The sequence below is a fragment of the Crotalus tigris genome, unplaced genomic scaffold (genome assembly GCF_016545835.1).
Source record: "Crotalus tigris isolate CLP2741 ecotype Arizona unplaced genomic scaffold, ASM1654583v1 scf7180000017666.379230911805:20528666, whole genome shotgun sequence".
Classification (NCBI taxonomy): Eukaryota; Metazoa; Chordata; class Lepidosauria; order Squamata; family Viperidae; genus Crotalus; species Crotalus tigris.
This window is the reverse complement of record NW_024096552.1, coordinates 15,115,209-15,135,220: the sequence shown is the minus strand read 5'-3', so window position 1 is coordinate 15,135,220 and position 20,012 is coordinate 15,115,209. Positions and strand designations below refer to the sequence as shown.

Below are 20,012 nucleotides of genomic sequence, written 5' to 3'. Positions count from 1 at the left end.
AATTGCCTGTCTTCATAATGTTCAATGGACCAAAGCCATTGAATTATAATTACAAGAGAATATGAGTTGCTCAGGTTCAAGATGGAACATTTTATCATAAAATGTGAAAAAAGAATAGATGAGAAATTATGAAGTAAAGGAGAAAAGATTAAGGGAGAGTCTCTGCATCAGTAATATGTAACAGAAATATAGTGCAGAATCAAAAGTTGAAGGTAATCTGTCTTTAGATTACCCAGGACAGACCTGGATTTCACTGTAAATCTTTGTACATGATTATTTACTGTGCAAATCTCCTGCACTCAGGGGTGAAGCTAAATATGGCAGAATATGAAACTTGAACCTTCATAGAAAACAGATGCTGTATCCCATGAGCTATGCTTTTACGAAACTGAAGCTCAAATTTTATAACCTGCTGCTATGTCTAAATTTAGAATAAGAGTTCAGTGTTCTAGCTTCTATTTATGGAGCACGGCTATAAGCACCAATGAAAATGATGGATGAGAAGATACCATTTTTAGAAATATTCTGGTAATCTTTATGATTGCAGCGATTTCTTCTACGTAATAGGCTGTAGAGTGACTCTGTCCTTCCTCTGAAAAAGATAATCAAAATGGTGGTTAGTGAATTGATACTATATAACTAAGGAACAGGTTGTGTCAGGACATAAACTTTCTTTTGCATAATAATGTTATTTTCCCTTTCTTTGATTTCTGGATGAATTGCAATACATCTCACAGAGTTGCTGTGATGGCCATAAAATGAAGGGAGATTTCCAGGTAACCAATATGAGCTTCTGGAAGCATGCAGAATATACATCTAGGAAATTAGCATACATGTCTGCACACATACAGTAAAAAGTCCAGACACTTTATGTATATTTTGTATTTTAGTTCAAAGAACTGCCATGTTTCATTGACAAAATTAAACCTGGGTAGTTTCTAAGAAAGATGAGTAACATACAGTAGTTATAAATCAGTAACAATGATTATAAGGCTATGTCTATTGCAATGATTATAAATATGATATATAATAGTTTAAATTTGATGCATTCCAAGTGGCATTATAAATTATTGTATACTCTGAACTTTAGGAGCTCTGGTAACTTAAAACCTAAAGAAAAGATGAAAGGAGCAGTAACAAAGAGACATTAACCTATTTTCAAAGCAGACTTGAATCACTGGCTTTGTTTAATTGACAGACTGACTTGAGACTTTATCTCCAAGCAAATGGGAGGGATCAGACAAACAAAAGCAGCTGCTACTGTGCATTATAGTCAAGATGACAGTAACATTGTGCAGTCCATAAAATTGCATTATTAATGAGGATGGATTTCCTATAAATAGCTACTTACATTTGACAGCTTCAGTTTTTAGAAAGCAGTCAACTATATTACATAAAGTAGAGCAAGCAATATATTACATTTTAGAAACACCAATACTTTCAACCAAGTATTTCTTTAAAGAAGGCACTAAAATATATTGCTATTTGTGTATCCTCAGTGTGTCAATATACTGCATGTACTTGAAAGCATTAGTGAATTGGCTTGCAAGATAGTCTCTGGAGATCCTAGTTTGCACATAATAGTGGGAGTATGCTGGTAATAAAAGTAAACTTTAGTTGTACTTACTGATCAAAATGTGCAGACAGAGAGAATAAATATTGTCCTTGCTATTAGCAGAAAGGCATGTAGCATGGGTACAACTAAGACTGGAAACTCTTCCCTTCTCTTATTGAAAAATGTCATTTGAAAGTCTTGATTGGCCAAAGAATGCCCCTGAGAGGCAGAGTTAATACTTATGAACCCATCTGTTGACTAGTATGGCATATGGAAGATTATGACCGGGAACGTCAGAGGAGTAAAGACAATAAAGTAATACATGTAAACACTAAAAGAAAAGAGTTAAATTGCGTGTTTATGAAACCAAAAGAAAGTGGAAGATAAAACAGATTTCAATCAAGGTCAATTTGAACTTGTGAAACAGAAATGATAAAGAAGTATATAAAAGTTAAGATATAGGTTTAATTTAATTATAGTCTGAGTTGACATAAAACTGAAAATTCTCAGATTTGTGGTTGTTGTAATGTTATGCTCAAAGAATATTACATAATGAAAGATAATGCAAATACAAAATAATGAAAGAACTAGAGATACATTGGGATGAAAATAGTGTGACCTTCTGAATGATTAGGATCCAGGGAAAAAAATTATTCTCTTACATAGCATGAGTGTATAGATAGGTAGGTAGGAACAAAACAAGAGAGTATATATAATATAGATGGGAAACATCAATTTATTTTAAACATGTGGTTTTACTATACACACAAACACACACACATATATACACACACACATATACATACATAGACATACATACATGCAAACATGGCAAAGAAGGGAATTAAATTTAAAAGCATATTTTATTTGATTCATTAAATCTAGATTTGAAAGACTGAGAATGTTGAGGAAGAATACAAGGTTGAGAACAGATTCTGGATATGAGGCAGATTTTTCTTGGCAGTGTCATGAGTGGATTTAAAAAAAATGGACCGTGAGGAATAAAAAAGAATTAAAAGAAATGAGAGTGAAAATGTAACACTTATAGGAAAAGAAAGAACAAGTCGGGTATGCAAAATATTACATTAATAGATAAATTTGACTTTGTATACTTGATTACCTTAACTTGTTCCAGAGTAAAGTACAATAAATTGTAATCACATTTAATATATATCAAATGCAAGACAGTTCATTCATTAATCTGTTCAGTCCCTTTCCTGTATCAAGTTGTAATAAAAACAAACGATGCAAAAACAGAACTAAATGCATATTTTAATCAATTTCTTTGAAAAGATAGATTTCTACAGTTTGTTTGGAAAGTATACCCTATACTGTAAACCTATTTCATTCTAAAGTGCACATTTCATTTATTTTGGCTTAGTCCTTGAGCCAACTGCATTGCAACATTTGGTGTGGATATGCCTTCAAGTCAGTTTTTGATTCCTGCTGATTGCATGGACTGGTCCCTGCAGGTTTTTTTATCAAGGTTTTTCAGAAATGGCTTGCCATTGCCTGCTTCCTAGGGCTGAGAGAGAGTGACTTTCAATTTGTGGTTCAAAGAAAATTCCTAACCATCTTTAATTAGCAGAAACATTGGATTATAATCCTATTTTTTAAAAACATTTAATTCAAATGTCCATTACTACATTGAACTCTTTTCAACATTCAAGCATCCTAAAGATTTTAGCTGCTATTATCTTACCCAATTGTGGAATTGAGAAACCCAGTGACTGCTGAAAATTGAGGCCAGTCAATTTCATTGCTAATTACCTCAAGAATGTTGGAATAAGTTTTCTATAAAGAAGGTGAAAAAAAAACAGACTGGTTTCATTTCCATACATCATAAATTAGTAATTAATTTGATTGTTATTATCAGACACTACAAAAAGTATGAAAAAATTAAATGCAATGTTAGATGCAGTTAATAGTCTTAATCAAATTAAATACGGTGACTTAGCTAATAATGATAGAAGAAGCAATACTGTAACTCAAAATACAAATGTATTTATTTAGCAATTTATATCACTGCAGAACCCATTCTTTGAGATTTATTTCTTGAGACAAAGTAGGTTGCATTTATGATCTGGAGTCATGTTATGTTGTATACTATTAGATAGAATGATGAGTAGAAACCATCAGTGGAGACGATTGAAAATAAATATAAACATTGTTTTTGGAAGAAGCATTCTCTCTGATAATATTATTGATGGTCTTACAATAAATCCTAGGAAACCAGCAAATTAGACCAACTCAGTAGTAGGCATATCATATAGTTATGTAAATTATGAATATAAGGTAGTTTTACTGAACTTTTTTCTCATCCATTATTCTTATTGCCCTACAATCATTAAAACAATTTCATTGAGCATCAGCAATAAAGGAAGATGCTGGAGGCAAATGTTCCGTACCAATAGAATTGTTTTATTCTGTAAGGAGAAGGCAATGATAAACTGCTCCTGTATTTTATCAAGGAAATTACATGGATAGGCAATACATATAGGGGTGTCAAACTGCTAGCCCGCGGGCTGGATGTGTCACACTAAAACTGTGCCCACTCCATTGCCAGCAACAGGGAAAAAGTCGCAATACGTTGCAACACGTCACGTGACTTTGCAAGTTTGACATCTGTGCAATACAAACTCAATTCAGCATTCTCACTCAAGGCATAAATCATCAAATTCAAAATATCATATCTGGACATATTTTACAAAGATCTAGATTTCTGGAGAAGTCTATAGTGCTGGAAAAAGTAGAAGGAATGAAAAAAAGACAACCAATATCAAAGCAGATGGTTTCAATTGCAGCAGTGATGGATGCACAACTGGAAGATCTAAAGGGTTTGGGGACAAGTCATCCTGGAGAATATCTATTTGGTTGATAAAATCAACATTGATTTGATAGCACATAATTAATTAAATGAAGCTAGACTTAAAAAGGCCACTCTGGAGAATACAGTGACAAACTTTTCTGTTGTTTCAAAAAACAAACAAACAAACAAACAAAACCATGGGCATGTTCACGCCTTTGAGATGAAATTTGACTGAAGAAAATTTTTAATTTTATCTTAATGATAAATATTGCATAAGCAATACTTATATCTCACTTTATGTAAAAAAACAAACAGAAAATGAGAAGTCACTGTTCACATTTATAGCAGTAATGGCTTATCTATCTTTTTCCCTTTTTAAATAAAGAGTTTCTGGTTTTCTGGGTTTGCTCATGAATTTACATATCTCTCATTGCACTATAATTATGCCTTATTACATTGGTGGCAATTTCTATTGAAAGCTGTAGAAAGTTAAATATCAGCTGACATTTTTACATCTGTTGTCATCTGCCGTCCCTTTGTAACACAGAAGTACATTGTTAAAGCCAACCAGTGCTATAGCATTCCCAACTGTGATGCTGACATACCGGTGATATCTGTGACGCAGTTATCCATTCGGGGGGGATATGTGCTCGAGCTCCAGCAGAGTCTCCCAGCATAATTATACCCTTGGATTCTGTGCCTAAGGTACATATTTGATTAATAATCTTAAAATTCTCATTAGATTTTCTCATGTAGTAAGTTATATATTGAAAAATGCACAATCCAAGCAAGAGTTTAATGCCCAAAGAGGAAAAAAAAAAGAATCAAATGACCATTTATGCTCTTTTCCAAACTTCAACTTTATGGTCTGAAGGATTTAGAATAAATGGAGTGTAGCCATTTTTTTTATAAGAAAGTGCAGGCTAATAGAGACCAAAGTCTCTCTTCAGGCTAAGCAAGGTACTTTAATATGAAGTAATTTTACTATTTGTAATGAACTGAATAAATTTTAAGCAATGAAACTGAGAATTTGCTGTCATCTATTGGAACAAAGTAACAAGCTTCTCAAAAAAGCTAGCTGTAAATTAATGAAATAAATGAGTAAAGAGTATGGCTTTCAAATATTAGAAAAATAACTCTGTCTATCTATTCTTAACTATTATTACTAAACTCTGTTAGCCAAAGAGCTCCAGTTTAACCTGTGTTAGAGCTTGCTTTAAACATTCATAAGATCATTTTGTGATTACTATGTGTTAAAGAGAGATTATATAATTTAGGCCTCTAGAAAGCTCAAATTCCTTCATTGTCTATGTGTGTTTCTCCCTTTTGCATATTGTTGCTTCTTATTGTACATCATTTATATATTGTTATGCACATTGGGGTATCTTTATATGAATAGCAAATGTTGCAAGCAATTTCTACTTTTTTCATATAATTTGTGTCATTTCTATCATAGATGCTATTCCTGAGGTCTTAACCTTTGTAACAACTCTTGACATTTAAGTCTTACTATAAGAGCAGAAGTGTGGTAGTCTAAAAACTGACAATTTGGAAACCAGATTGATACTATGTACTTTTTACAACCTGTGAATAATTTCAAATAATACAACCACTTCTTATGCTAGAGAAAGGATTTTTGAAACTAAAATACTATCTTGTTAATAAGGTTTATTTCAATGTTTATGTTCCCTATTTTATAGACAGGCAGATTCTAATTAAATGTTCAGAAATGATGGCAAGAGGAATTTGACAGGGACAGGTGGTGGATATGCTGAAAGCCATCTGTCAGGAATGGCTTTAATTTCAGTTCCTGAGCGGGAACTGAAACTGAGCAGAAAATGGATTTGATAATTTAAAAGGCCCTTCCAGTTCTCCACTTCTGGTGTAGATAATAATATTCCTGGTAAATTTTCTTTGTAAAAGCACAGATATGTGGATCTAGACTTTCAGCAACTAGACTCTTGCAGAATTATCATGGCTGGAAAATGAGAAAATTGGGATGCCTAGACATGCTTGCCTGGGAAAAATAGAACTCCGGAGTTACCCCAGTTAGTCTCTTATGTTATGTTTTTTGTTTTTATGGTAAAGGGATAATCTGGTTTCTTCTTGCCTTAGTGCAACTGATAGGCATGTTTGCCTCCATCCTGAACCGCGAATTATCTACCAACTTTGTTTTTCTCCTCCACTTCAGTGAGCTGCCTGCCTTTAAAAGATATTGAAATTCTGTATGTATATTTCTGCAATGTAGTGTTTGCTTTATATCTTGAGGGGTAAATCTTTTTCACTTATTTAATAATTTTAATTAATAATAATTTTAAATAATGTTTGCAAAACCGCTCTGGAAGAAGATGAATGGGTGGGTATTAGTGCAGCCATTAGTCTAAGGCTATGCATAATTTCTTTCTATTCCACACTTTTCTGAGCTTACCCTTTGAAAAGAATCAGTCTATATGACACAAATGATTATACTTGCAGCTCATTATATTCTTAGTATTGGTTTTTATAAGCATTGCCTTACATGACCTGTGTATATATTCAAGGAGCCTTGTATTTTTAATGAATTCATTCCACTGTATTCAAATATTTACAAACTAATATCACTTTAAACATTTCAATGAAAAGAATTACCATTGCAGAATTTCTGTTCATAAGGAATACCATCTTTTGAATCAACACCCTGAGAGAGAAGGAAAAAATAGTGCATCTGAAAGAATATCCAAACTGCATACTACATTTTCACTGAGATAGTGTTTTAGGAATCATTTTAGCAACAAGATAAAAAAAATTGAAATCTAAAAAAAGATTACAGCAGGAGCACAAATTTAATCCAATTAATGACTGTTTTATTCTCTCTCTCTCTGTGTGTCTCTCTGTCTCTCTCTCTCTCTCTCTCTCTCTCTCTCTCTCTCTCTCTGTGTGTGTGGGGGGGGGGAAGAGAGAGAGAGACAGAGAGAGACAGAGAGACAGAGAGGCAGAGAGAGACAGAGACAGAGAGAGACAGAGAGAGAGAGAGACAGAAACAGACAGACAGATGTGTCTGTCTTATCATTCTTTATATAAGTTTGCACAACTGAATCTGCATATCTACTTTTTGCCCAGATACTCCTTTCCCAGATTTATTTTGACTTGGGGTCAGTTCCGTTTGTGAATTTTGCAAAAAAGCTGAATGAGAACTTATACCTAATTTGTGTGCAAGACTACAAATACAGTATATGAATCTGTATGTACTTTTCTCAGCATTATGAGAAACATTGTGATGCTTTTTTCCATTACATTTTCATTTTTTAATAAAATGTCAGCAAAATACTTAAAATTCTGAAAAATTTATGTTTCAGCATATGAGTACATTCTAATTTGTGTGTAGATTTTGAAAGTGCTGATTTGCTACATTTATATAACAATATTTGTTATATTAATAGCTCAATAGCAATAACTATCTACAAGTCCTAGTAGACAATGACTTAATATGAGCAGTAGTGTGTTGCAGCTGCTAAAAAAGCCAATGCAGTCCTAGGCTGCATTAACAGAGGGATAGAATCAAGATCATATGAAGTGTAAATACTGTTTTATAAAGCCTGTTGAGATTCTGAAAGAGTGCAGAGAAGAGCATCAAAGATGATCAGGGGAATGGAAGCTAAAATATATGAAGAACAATTGCCAGAAGAGGTGACTTGATAGTAGTCTTCCAATATTTAAGAGCTGCTACAAAGAAGAGGGGATCAATCTGTTCTCCAAAACGCCTGAAAGCAGGACAAGAAGCAATGGGTAGAAACTTATCAAGGAAAGATCCAACCTAGAAATAAGGATAAATTTCCTGCCAATTAGAACAATTAATTAGTGGAATGACTTGCCTTCAGATGTTGTGGGTATTCCATCATTGGAAAATTTTAAGAAGAAATTGGACAACCATTTATCTGAAATGGTATATGGTATCCTGCTCAAGCAGAGGGTTGGACTAGAAGACTTCCAAAGTCCTGTTCAACTCTCTGTGATTCTGTTAATTTGTAAAAAAAAAAAAAAAAAAAAAAATCCTCTTTACTCTGCGTAACTCAAAAGCTTAAGACTAATTAACCAAAATCAAAGTTGCTAGCAGGTCTGGGTCCCATTAGAATAAGAGGACACCACTATTCCCTAGTACAGAATCAGATGTTGCCTTGGAAGCATTCACTGAGTTTGTTCAATGAAATTCTCACATTATGGGCAGCTGATGGTGAACACTAGAATAAAATAAAGGGTATTATCAAGCTATTGTATCACTCATATAAGTAAATAGTGGTATGTTTCTTGGAATAGATTTCACATAACTAGTTCTGTGGCAAGACAAAGCCGTAATAATGTGGTTTTTAAATTAAAAATTAGGGAAGCTCACAGTAACTCAGAAGAAAGAAAGAACATTTTCAACTCACAGATATGCCGTTACAGTTGGAATCCTCCTTTGCATCCCAGGCTTCAGGGCTAAAATGAAAAACAATTAAAATATAATTGCAAAACTTCATTAAAAAAAACAAAACTAAAATAAATATATTTGTTTTTCAGAAGAGATAGTTGAAGAATTCCAGAGTCTCAAGTCTGAAGAACAGGAGACATATGAAATATAAGATGGATGCATATGTTCAGTTCACTAAATTACACTAACATAATCCACCTAGTAGGATGTGAGGGTTGATTTTAAATCTCATGAATCCAGTAATTTTTACAGGTATATCTCTGGAGTATATGTAGAGAAAGGTGTCATGGTTTCGACAGATGAAACCCTTCAAAAGAACTTCGAGGCATTGTTTACCTTAAAGAATCTTTTATTCGGGAAACAAAGTATCAGCACTACATAGTTAAAGCCAAAAACTAAATTCCCCTCCCCTGGATACAAAGTAACAAAGTACAATTCCCACCTCCAATAAACAGTCATAAATCACATTCCCCAATTAGTTTGAAGCGTGGGCTTCCTCCCCAGCTCTCCAGCCCATCAAAATGCTATCAGCTCAATGTCCTTTGGCTCCCATGCCCAAGTATTTATTGTTATGACTAGCTGGACTCTCATCCCTATTTCCCCTCCCAGCATCAACTAATTCTAAAAACATAGAGAAAATGGCTGCATTTTCATCTGTTGTCAAAGCAAGAACATCCTATGTTAGCAGTGTTGACATCCAGCCCCCTTACAAAAAGGAAAAATCCTGTAATGCAAACAAAACCATAGGTTAGGGGTTGCCTCTTGGTTTGTTAGGATGTTTCTTATTAATGAGTCTGTCAGCTTTTACATCACTAGATTTCAGGTGGCTTCAGGTGGCTTCAGACAACGGATACCCCTTCCATTGCACTAGATCTAGAACCAAGAATACACTTCACTTCATAGTGAATCTGTCCTGCTACAATAGAGGTCCAGGTGCCTTCTTAGGGGGAGGTCTTAATCCTGAAAAGGTTTCAACAGGCTACAATGGAACACAGGGTGGACTTTCCCTAAGAGTCTGGGAAGCTTTAATTCTAACGTGACCGGATTAATGATCCTTACAATGGGGAAAGGTCCTAAGTACTTCAGCCCTAACCTCTTACTGGGTAACTTAAGCCATAAATATTTTGTGGACAAATAAACCTTTCCCCCCACTTGGAATGTGCTTTGAGGAGCTCTTTTTTATCTGCCTGCTTTTTATATATCTCAGAAGCTTTTTTCAAAGCAGTTTTCATGGCTTTCCAGACTTCTTTCTACCCCCTCACCCACTGATCAAGAGTTTGGGAAGTGGGACTTCCGGTTCTGGATCACGGTGCAGGTGGTCATGCGGAGAGACTTGTCTCTTCGCTAGCTGGTTTCCCTCTGCCGGTAGATTCTCAATAGGATCAAAAAGTCACCCTAGAGGAGCGACTACCATTGAGGAGGCCCCTATCTGACTGTGGAAGGGCGGCTGCTCCTTCCGCGGTCCGAGGTAGCTCCTTAGGGCCACAGAGAAAAGATCAGCCAGTAAAATGGCCGATCACTTAGCCAAAAGTCAGAAGAACAGCTAAGCGTAAACAACCACAGTGGAGGATCTGGTGAGACCTTTCCTTCCCTCTCTTTGCCCTAACTATTTTCCTGTAAAAATCTTTTGAACTACTTCCCTGCTTTAAGAAAGTAGTGTCTGTTTACTTGGGAAAAAGAGCTCTGGAAACAAAAGAAATAAAATAGCTATTTTTTACTGACTATTTAATTTTTTGGATACCTAGGGGTCCTGAAAAATTCTTATCATAACATTATTATTATTTTACTTATTATATTGGAGATATCTGCTTTTTTCCCTTTAATTTCCTAATGAGATAAAATTTTATTAACTTGGAAAAAAAGATCTTACAGTCTACTGAGGACATTTTATGGTGAAAATTGCTATTGCAACTGTATTCCCTCTTGGTGTGTGAAGATGGATTTGACCTTCAAGTGATAATAAAAGAGAAAAGATAAAGGACTTGAAATAGCTGGTGGTGAGTTTGTTTACTAAATTGTGGAGGTGGATATTTGTTGACTTTTAGGAAATATAGCCTCCACTAAAAGAGTAAAAGACTATTTCACCACTGAAATGGAGGGATTTTACCCACAGCTTGATTATGAGCTTATATTGGAAAAAAATTGGAAGCTATGGGGTACATGAAATCTTGGAGAAAAATTAAAGATGTCATTTCAGAACCCCAAACTGAATCTCTAATCTTAATGGATCAATCTATAGGCCAAGGAACAATAGAGGAGGAACAGATTAGTTCCAAAGAGGCCTGTACGCAACAATATACACAACTTAAAGAGATGGAGGAACCATACCCACAACTCAACTATAAACTTGTACCGGGAAAAACAGTGGAACCTACTGAGCAAATCATTTCTAGAAAAAATCTTGCCCCAAAACCTCAAGCTGACTTTCAAACTCTAATTGATTACTACCTAAGTCAAGAAACAACAGAAAATGAATCAATTAACATAAAAGAGGATATTACACAATCCCATACACAATTTATGGAGAACTTTGACGATCAAAGAAGGATTTTAACTGAGATACCTGCAGTGTCAAAAACAACAGAAATTGACAGGCAGACATAAATTACTGAAAACAGTAATAATGTGGATAATCAACTAGCAACTACAACATGGAATAAAATTGATTACACCATTCAGATGATACTGGAAGAAGGGGAAGAGAACTTTGACCAGACTGTGTCGATAAATACCCCTATTCAAATATTGAGATTCGATGAGACAGAAGCTTTATTATGGAAACCGGTTTGGCACAGAAAGAAAGCCAGAATTAGATTTAAAAATGTGACTTAAAATTTTACTTAACGGGTTAAAATAGCTTTAGAGATCTTGACTGATTTAATAATTAACGGAGTATGTGAATTTAGTAAGAAGATATCTTTTGTAATAATATGCTTGTCTTAGATATGATAATTACTTGGAGGGGATTTAAATTTTACCTAATGGGTTAAAAAGATTTTTTTATAGACATAGATTGATTGATAGAATTTATATTTAAAACAGAGTAGAAATGTATTCTGGACTAATATTTTTATTTTAGGTAGGATAACTATTTTATAATGGAAGAAGAATAAGAGGGATCTGTGACAAGAGAAGAAATGGTATTAATAAATGACTTATTAGAGTAAGAATTAGAATATATGTGGAAATTATAAGAATGCTACTGTTGGAATAATATATGCATTTTAGATATAATTATTATGTTAGGAAAAAAGGGAAATGAGGGATACCCGAAGTGTTAATAATATGTCTATTCAAGGCTAAATTGGAATATGGTAAGAGTAAATTAGTAAAGCTCAAAAACAGGATTTGGATTTTTATAGATGAAATGTTATTGATGACTGTTTTGATCGATTGAATTCTATTTAGAAATGTATTAATTTGAATATGTTATATTACATGAGGGAAATAGAGAGGGAACTTTTAATGAATGAACCTGAGTTATATATGTTGATTCTGTTTTTGGATGATTGATTCCCCCACCACCACTTTGTTTCTTAAGCACTTTGATGTAAAAATTAAAAAAACAATAGAACTAGTTTTTTAAAAAAAGGTCCCTGAGGATATTCGGATATTGGGCTGAACTCTTTTCCTGTGGCCATTTTGAAAGATGTAAAACTAGTGTTGCTGTGAACAGAGTTATTGTAAGCCACCTCTACAAAAGGGAGGAGGTCAGTCCAGTTCGTCTGTTGATAATCCATATAGCATCGGAGATACTGCTCTACCATTGAGTTCGCAGATTCAGCCGCTCCATTGGTAGACAGGTGAAAAGTTGACAATAGTCCTTGAGATGAGCCAATTAGCTTAAGAAAACGTCTCCAAAACATGGCTGTAAACTACACCCCTGGTCTGAGATTACTCGTTTTGGTGCGCCATGCAGTCTGTAGAAACATCTTGGTTAGTTGCTGGGTGGACAGGAGCCCTTTGAGTCAATGAAGTGAGCCTGCTTTGAAAACAGATCTATCACAGTCCAGATGACGGTATTTCCCCTACTTTCTGGTAGGTCTACTATAACATCCATGGCAATTTCTTCCCATGGTTGGGAAAAGTCTGCCACCGGTTGTAATAGCCCAGGGGTTTTCCCCAGAATTCTTTTCATGGTGGCACATACAGCACAACTCTGGACATAGTTCTCTATGTCCCATTTCAAACCCGGCCACCAAAATTGCTGGTGGATGAGGTATAGTGTTTTTAAATATCCAAAGTGTCCAGCCTGTTTTATATCATGGCTGTGCCGGAGCACATTGAGGTAGAGGGATATGGGCAAGTACAACTTCCCCCCTTTGTAAGCCAAACCATCCCTGCATGTTAGGGAGGTTTGATTGTCCTTGAACCATTGGTCGGTGAGGAGCTCTTGTTTTATTTTCTTTGCCTGAGGATCATCGGCGTGAGTTGAGAAGCAGTTTGTGGAGTGGAAATAATTGCTTCATTAACCTCTTCATGGTGGCTCTTGTATTGGGGCAGTCTGGATAAAGCATCAGGTAAAACATTTTTTTCCTCCCAGTATGTACTTTAGGGTGAAGTTAAAATGATTGAAGTATACAAGCCCATCGTACTTGTTTTGGGGACAATTTACAGGAAGTTTTCAGTGCTTCTAGGTTTTTGTGATCAATCCATATCTCGAAAGGCACCTTGCTCCCCTCTAGATAGTGTTGCCAGTTTAATAGAGCCCAATTAATCATAAAGGCTTCCTTTTCCCACAGCCCACCTCCTCTTGCACTCAGTGAATTTTTTTGAGTGTAGGCATAGGGTTGTAGGATCCCATTCTGGTTCTTTTGCAATAGCACAGCTCCGATGGCCACATTGCTGGCATTGGCTTGAATCACAAAGGGCTTCCGTGACAAGGATGCTTTAAGATCAGTTTGACCGCAAATTGCTTTTTTAAATTCTCAAAAGACGTTTGACAGTTCATAGACCATGCTAGTGGCTGGCCTGGTCACGGCTTTCCTCCTTCTTTGCCCGTTTTCAGTAAGTCCATAAGCGGTAAAGCAATTTCAGCATGGGAGGGGATGAACTGGCGGTAACAGTTGGTGAATCCCAGAAAGCTCTGGAACTGTTTGCTAATCTTTGGGGGCTGCCATTCAATTATGGCTTTCACTTTGGTTGGGTCCATTTCAATGTGCTAGCTGGAAATTCTGTAGCCCAGATAATCTAGTCAGGTCTGGTGAAACTCACACTTTGATAGTTTAACATAAAGTTTGGCATTCAACAGTTTCTTTAGTACTTCTCTCACTAGTTTTATATGGTCAGCCATATTTGTGCTATATATCAGGATATCATCAAGATACACCAAAACCCCTTTGTATAAATGATCATGTAGTACCTGATTGATCAACTGCATAGAGACAGCTGGAGCCCCCTGTAGTCAAAACGGCATGACTTTAAATTGGTAGCTTCCCATGGGACAGTTAAAAGCAGTCTTCCACTCATCTCCCTCCTTTATTCTCACTCGGTAATATGCCTCTCTTAGATCCAACTTAGTAAAGACACTCCGCTTTGCCAGGTGGGTTAGTAAGTCCTTCAGGAGGGAGAGGGGGTATTTGTTTTCCACACTCACAGCATTTAATCCTTTATAGTCCATGCAGAGATGAAGCGACCCATCTTTTTTTCTTTAAATAATACTAGAGCTCCCACCTGAGATGTAGCCCATTCAATAAATCCTTTTGCTAGTTCTTGTCCACATACTGCTGCATTTCCTCCATTTCAAGGGGGGACATGGCATACATCCTCAGTCGTGGGAGTTTGGCTCCCGGTAATAGTTCGAAAGAGCAATCATTAGGCTGGTGGAGAGGCAGGGTGTCACATTCTTTTTCACTAACACTTCCGCTAGGTCCCGGTACTCGCTGGGGATGATGGCTTGCCTGGTTGAAGCAGAGCAGCTATTTTTGCTAGCTTGTTAGAAGGGCTAAGTCCCCCGGTAATATCAGCCAAGTTAAGGGGGGCTTGGATCCTATAGGTAATCTCACAGTTCTCATTCCCTTCTCCCACCAGATAAACGGCTTCCATCTGTCTACACAGGCTAGCCCTAGGATCACAGCCTCAGTCATTTTCAGAGCCACCATGAAACAAATGAACTCCCAGTGCTCACCTATTTCTAAGTGTATGGGTTCAGTTAATTGCATGACTAAGGTTCCTCCCATTAGGGAGCCATCGGCTTGCTCAACCTCATGAGTTTGGAGAGCAGCCTTGCTTGTATGCCCATTTTCATGACAAGTGGTAAGCTCATAATGCAGTGAGAGCATCCTGAGTCCGCTAGTACTTTCAGATCTACCTGTGACCCCATCTTAGGGATTATGAGCTTGGCAGGCAAAGAGAAAGATGGAACGGGTCAACTCACCATTGGGTCATTCTCTCCTTCATCGTCGCTGTCATAGGAGGGCAGAGCAGCGGCAGGTCTGGTTTGGGCCTTGGCACTCTCCTGCATGGGCAACGTGACTTAGGCAATGGATTCCTGTGCAATCCAGTTGGATTTCTCTTTTGCTGGCTGCTGGGCTGGTTTCTTCCTTGCTATGGTCCCGGTCCATTCTGCTGTTGAGGGTAAGAGACTGGGCATCTTGCTGCTCGATGTCCCTGTTGTCCACATCTGAAATATTTGATCAATGGGCCTGCAGGTGGCTTGGGGCTTTCAGTGACTGCGGCAGTTGGAGGCTTTCAGGGTGGTGGTTGCCATTTGGGTTGATCTGGCCTCGGCCCATCTTCTTGTGGTTGTGGCTTCTTATAGCGGGCAAGCTGGACATCCAGTCTTACTGCTGCCTGGTACTATTCTTGCAATTGATTAGGGACTGCTTGATAGACACAAGCCTGGGAGAGGTGGTCATCCAGTCCCTCCTTGAAGTGATGAACTAGGGATTGTTTGGGCCACCTCTTTATTTGGCTGGCTATCTTGCAAAACTCTTGCAAAACTACATATTCCAGGGTAGGCCTGCCAGCTTGTTTTATCTTATGGGCTTGCTCCTCTGCTTTGAGGGCAATGGATGAGTCCTCGAACCTAGCTCTCAGTCCTAGGAGGAAGAGGTGGAAGTCCCCCAACTCAGGTGCTTGATTGTTGTATAAATTGTTCAGCCACTTGGATGCTTCCCCTTCCAAATTGGACACAACCACGTCAACTATAGTGGCTGTGTTTGGGTAGTAATAGGCACAGAGGTTAATGTGGGAATGCACCTGGTTGAGGAAGAAAATCAGCTTCTCTGGGTCTCCATCAAAAGTTGTTCTAAGGGGAGGCACCATCAGCTCCAGTGAGCCTGCATTCCTGGTGGTTTCTGGCCTCCCCATTGTGGATGTTGCAACCCGATCAGTTGCTGGCCTCCCCAAGGTGGCTGTAGCACCCCCCAGTTGCTGCAGGCCTCCCAGTTGCATGTTTGGGGGCTGTTGTCATCCCCACGGATGTTGCTGCACGGCCAGCAGCTGTGGCATCCCCAATTGCTGTAGGATCCCCAATGGCCTCAGCGACTGCTGAAGTGGCACCCCCAGTTGCTGCAGGCCTCCCAGTGGTTGCTGCACATTTGGGGGCTGTTGCCTCCCCCACTGCTGCTGACCTACAGGCAGTTGTGGCATCCCTGTTTGTTGTAGGCCCCCCTGCAGCCCCAGCAGTGGTTGTTGTGGGATCCCCAATGGTTGTGGGCCCGTCAGCGGTTGATGTACATTCAGAGATGGTGGCCAGCCCCACTGCTGCTGCTGCACTCCCAACGGTTGCAGACTCCTGGTAGCTGTATTATCCCGGTTGCTGAAAGGTCCCCAGCTGCTGCTGCACTTTAGGGGGCTGAGGCCCCCTCAATGCTGTTTCTGCACCACCAGCAGCTGTTGGCCTCCCAGCTGTGTGGGTTGTGGCATCCCCCATTGCTGTAGAGGCCTCAGGCTGGGTGGCCGGTAAGCACATCAGTCCGGGCTGCCATGTCTGGAGTGGCGACAGGGCTTTCCCTCTCTGTGGAGCTGGAGGCTATTGTAGGTGGCTTTGTGGATGGGGAAGCTGCTTGCCCTGCACAGGTGGGGCTGGGGCTTCCCCTCAACATGAGTTGGTGGCTCCCCCACCAATCATTATGATTGATCGCGTATGGAGAAGGGGAGGGATGTTCCCCACGTCTCATCTCTAACTCCAACTTCTCCACTGATTGACTATGGATTGTGGACAGGTACTTCCACTCACCAGAGTCCTCAGTGGTAGTTGATTTCATGCCTCTCCATTGGTCCGGGGAATGCGACTTGCGAGAAGCTCCTCTTTGCAGCTCGACTTCATCTGCCTTCGAAGCACTTGATTGTGGCAAGGCCATCTTGAGGTGTCTAAAGTCTCCACTGGGTAAAGTCCAGTCCGATGACCCGATCAGTTGTCCTCGCAGCTTGGGTCTTGCCCCCATCTGGGAGACCTGAAAAGATTCCTTCTCCACCAGTGCACTGGCCTGCGCTCCCTCCTCTGAGGCAGCAGCCACTGCCACTGCTGGTTTCTGGTGCCCCTTCCTATTCCATGTTAAAATATTTCCCAAATCTTTGTCGATCTATCCCTTGACTCTAGAGACAGCAACTGAAGCTCGGGACCCCAGGATGGATAGGGAAAAATTGGAGTTTTGGGGTTAATGTCATGGTTCCAAAAGATGAAACCCTTCAAAAGAACTTTGAGGCATTGTGTACCTTAAAGAATTTTTATTCAGGAAACAAAGTATCGGCACTACATACTTGAACCCAAAAACTAAATTCTCCTCACCTGGATACAAAATAACTAAGTGCAATTCTCACCTCCAATAAACAGTCATAAATCACATTTCCCAATTAGCTTGAAGCACGGGCTTCCTCCCCAGCTCTCCAGCCAGCCAAAACGCTATCAACTCTGGGCCCAATGTCCTTGGGTTCCCACGGCTGAGTATTTATTGTTATGACTAGCTGGATTCTCATCCATATCCCCCCTCCCAGCATCAACTAATTCTAAAAGCATAGAGAAAATGGCTGCATTTTCATTTGTTGTCAAAGCAAGAGCATCCGATGTTAGCAGCATTGACAAAAGGCAGTGGTGGGATTCAAATATGTGAACAACCAATTCTCTGTGTGGATGCCGCTTCTGGAAGTCCATTCTGAGCCTGGGCAACAAAAAATTAGCTACCAGTTCTACCGAACTGGTGTGAACCAGCTGGATCCCACCACTGGAGAAAGGAAATTCTCCCTGGGGTATATGTGTAACAAAGGAATGAATGGGGCCAAAGTTTTAGCTTAATTCTAACTCCTTTTTCAAGCTATGAAGAATGCATTTTTTATGTGGCTTCCACTAATATATGCACGTTTCTTTTATTTTAATTCATAAAATAAATCAGAATATAAATTTGGAAGAATAACTGCTTTACTTCACATTTTCTTCCGAAATATTTTTCCCTCATTCTTAACAGGAATCCTTCCAATCATTTTCTGGTGTATTTCAAAGACAATGGTAGAATAAGGATCCCTCCTTTCTTAAGACTTAGATGGATTGTCATCACCATGAAACAAAGCTTATCAATTTTTTGCCACACAATTGAAGAATATATCATAGTTAGAAAGGTATATTTTATGATTCCTGTGAAATAAAACATACTGTGAATGAAATCAATTCAAATTTATTAAGCAAATTTCTAAAATATAACTAAATGGGATAAATAATGTATTGCTCTCTCCCTCCCGCCCTCCCTCCCTCCCTCTCTCTCTCTCTCTCTCTCTCTCTCTCTCTCTCTCTGTGTGTGTGTGTGTATGTGTATATGTGCACGTGTGTACACCTTCAAGATAGTTTTTAAATCCTAGTGAATTTAATCCCTGCAATTTTCTTGGCAACATTTTTCAGAAATGGTTTGCCATTGCCTCTTTCCTAGGGCTGAGAGAAAATGATAAGGTCACCTAGTGACTTTATGTCTAAGGCAGGACTACATCTAGTCTCCTGATTTCTAGCATAGGGCTTTAACTACTACACCAAACTGGCTCTTGTATCATATAGTATTGTAGATCAATTTAATAATTCTTCATTGTATCAAAAACATCTTCCTTTTTAAGAAAGCTATTGGTTAAGAATTATTGGAAGTTCCAATTGATTTGTCAGGGACCACTGCCATGCTGTTGATCATGTATCACCATTGAATATAGCAAATCATTTGCAAGTCCTCCCAAATCTCTTTTCATAGAATAAAAATATATTTATAGTTATTTAAAAAGGCATCATGATTAAGAGATGAGATTTACCGTCTACCAGGGTACACAGCAGCATTTCGGTCATTACAGTCTTGGCCTCTCCAGTAATACCCTCTCAAATTCTAATTAGGAAGAAGAGCAAAATGAGATTGTTGATTTGTTGTTTTCACCCTCTAGGTATTAAAGTCTAAGAAAAGGAGGAAAAAAGGAGAGTCTGACAAATCAAATATCTTCTTGCCAGTTACGTTCAGAAAACTTATATTGCTCATTTTAATGGAAAAATAAAACACTCTGACAATTTAATTTTTTTCAGATAACTTTGTTTCACATTTATTAATAATTCAATAAATATGATGCCCTTTAGCAAAGTAATTTGCTTCTCTGGGCAACTTAATTCCATGACTACATTTCCAAAAAGGAAACAAAAAAAGTAATTATTACCCTTCACCCAAAAGAAAACAGTATTTCAAGGTTGTAAAATACATGAAACAAAAGGCTTTTTGGATTTTATAAGATGCTCTTCTGAGAAATCAAATTGGCTATACTTACCTGGTAAGTACTAAACTTATCTCCATCAAGATCTACGAATGGTAACTGGTTCTTGACAAAACTGAGGGAGAAAAAGCAGGGTACAAAACATGCACATTTTCTTTATTTAGAGTGTGCTGTAAACTTTTTCATTTTAGAATTCTGTTCACTTCCCTGCATTAAGTAGTGTCCTTCATAATGCAAGCAATCTGTTCTGTAATTAAAAGCGCCCTTGGACTCAAGATGTAATAATAAATTGAACTCCCCTCTCCCAGGTTATGGGCACCAATATTCTTAGAGTGATTTGGCTAGCAAATCACTCTAAGTGATTTCTTCACTTCTTGTCCCCCTCTCCCTGACACTTATGACACCTTGTCTACCAAATTTTGCAATAGCCATTTGAACATTCTTCTTGCTTGTTTGCCAGCTTCTGAGAACAATATGAAATCCTATATATACAGTAACTATTTGCTTTGTAGAGCAGAGCCATCCACAAC

The 20,012-nt window shown here is 38.1% G+C and overlaps 1 protein-coding gene across 10 annotated transcripts in view; it reads right to left on the bottom strand.

Annotated features, from left to right (window-relative positions):
• Window positions 1-20,012, bottom strand: part of AOAH (acyloxyacyl hydrolase) — a 114,822-nt gene that overhangs the window by 29,391 nt on the left and 65,419 nt on the right. For all 10 annotated transcript variants that reach the window (XM_039336770.1, XM_039336772.1, XM_039336773.1 and 7 more), the window contains 7 exons: window positions 19,537-19,597; window positions 19,039-19,109; window positions 8,771-8,819; window positions 6,993-7,041; window positions 4,970-5,064; window positions 3,258-3,349; window positions 510-592 (listed from right to left, as the gene is read on the bottom strand). In XM_039336770.1, the coding sequence (XP_039192704.1) occupies window positions 510-592; window positions 3,258-3,349; window positions 4,970-5,064; window positions 6,993-7,041; window positions 8,771-8,819; window positions 19,039-19,109; window positions 19,537-19,597 (500 nt within the window). The remainder of the gene's footprint in view (window positions 1-509; window positions 593-3,257; window positions 3,350-4,969; window positions 5,065-6,992; window positions 7,042-8,770; window positions 8,820-19,038; window positions 19,110-19,536; window positions 19,598-20,012) is intronic.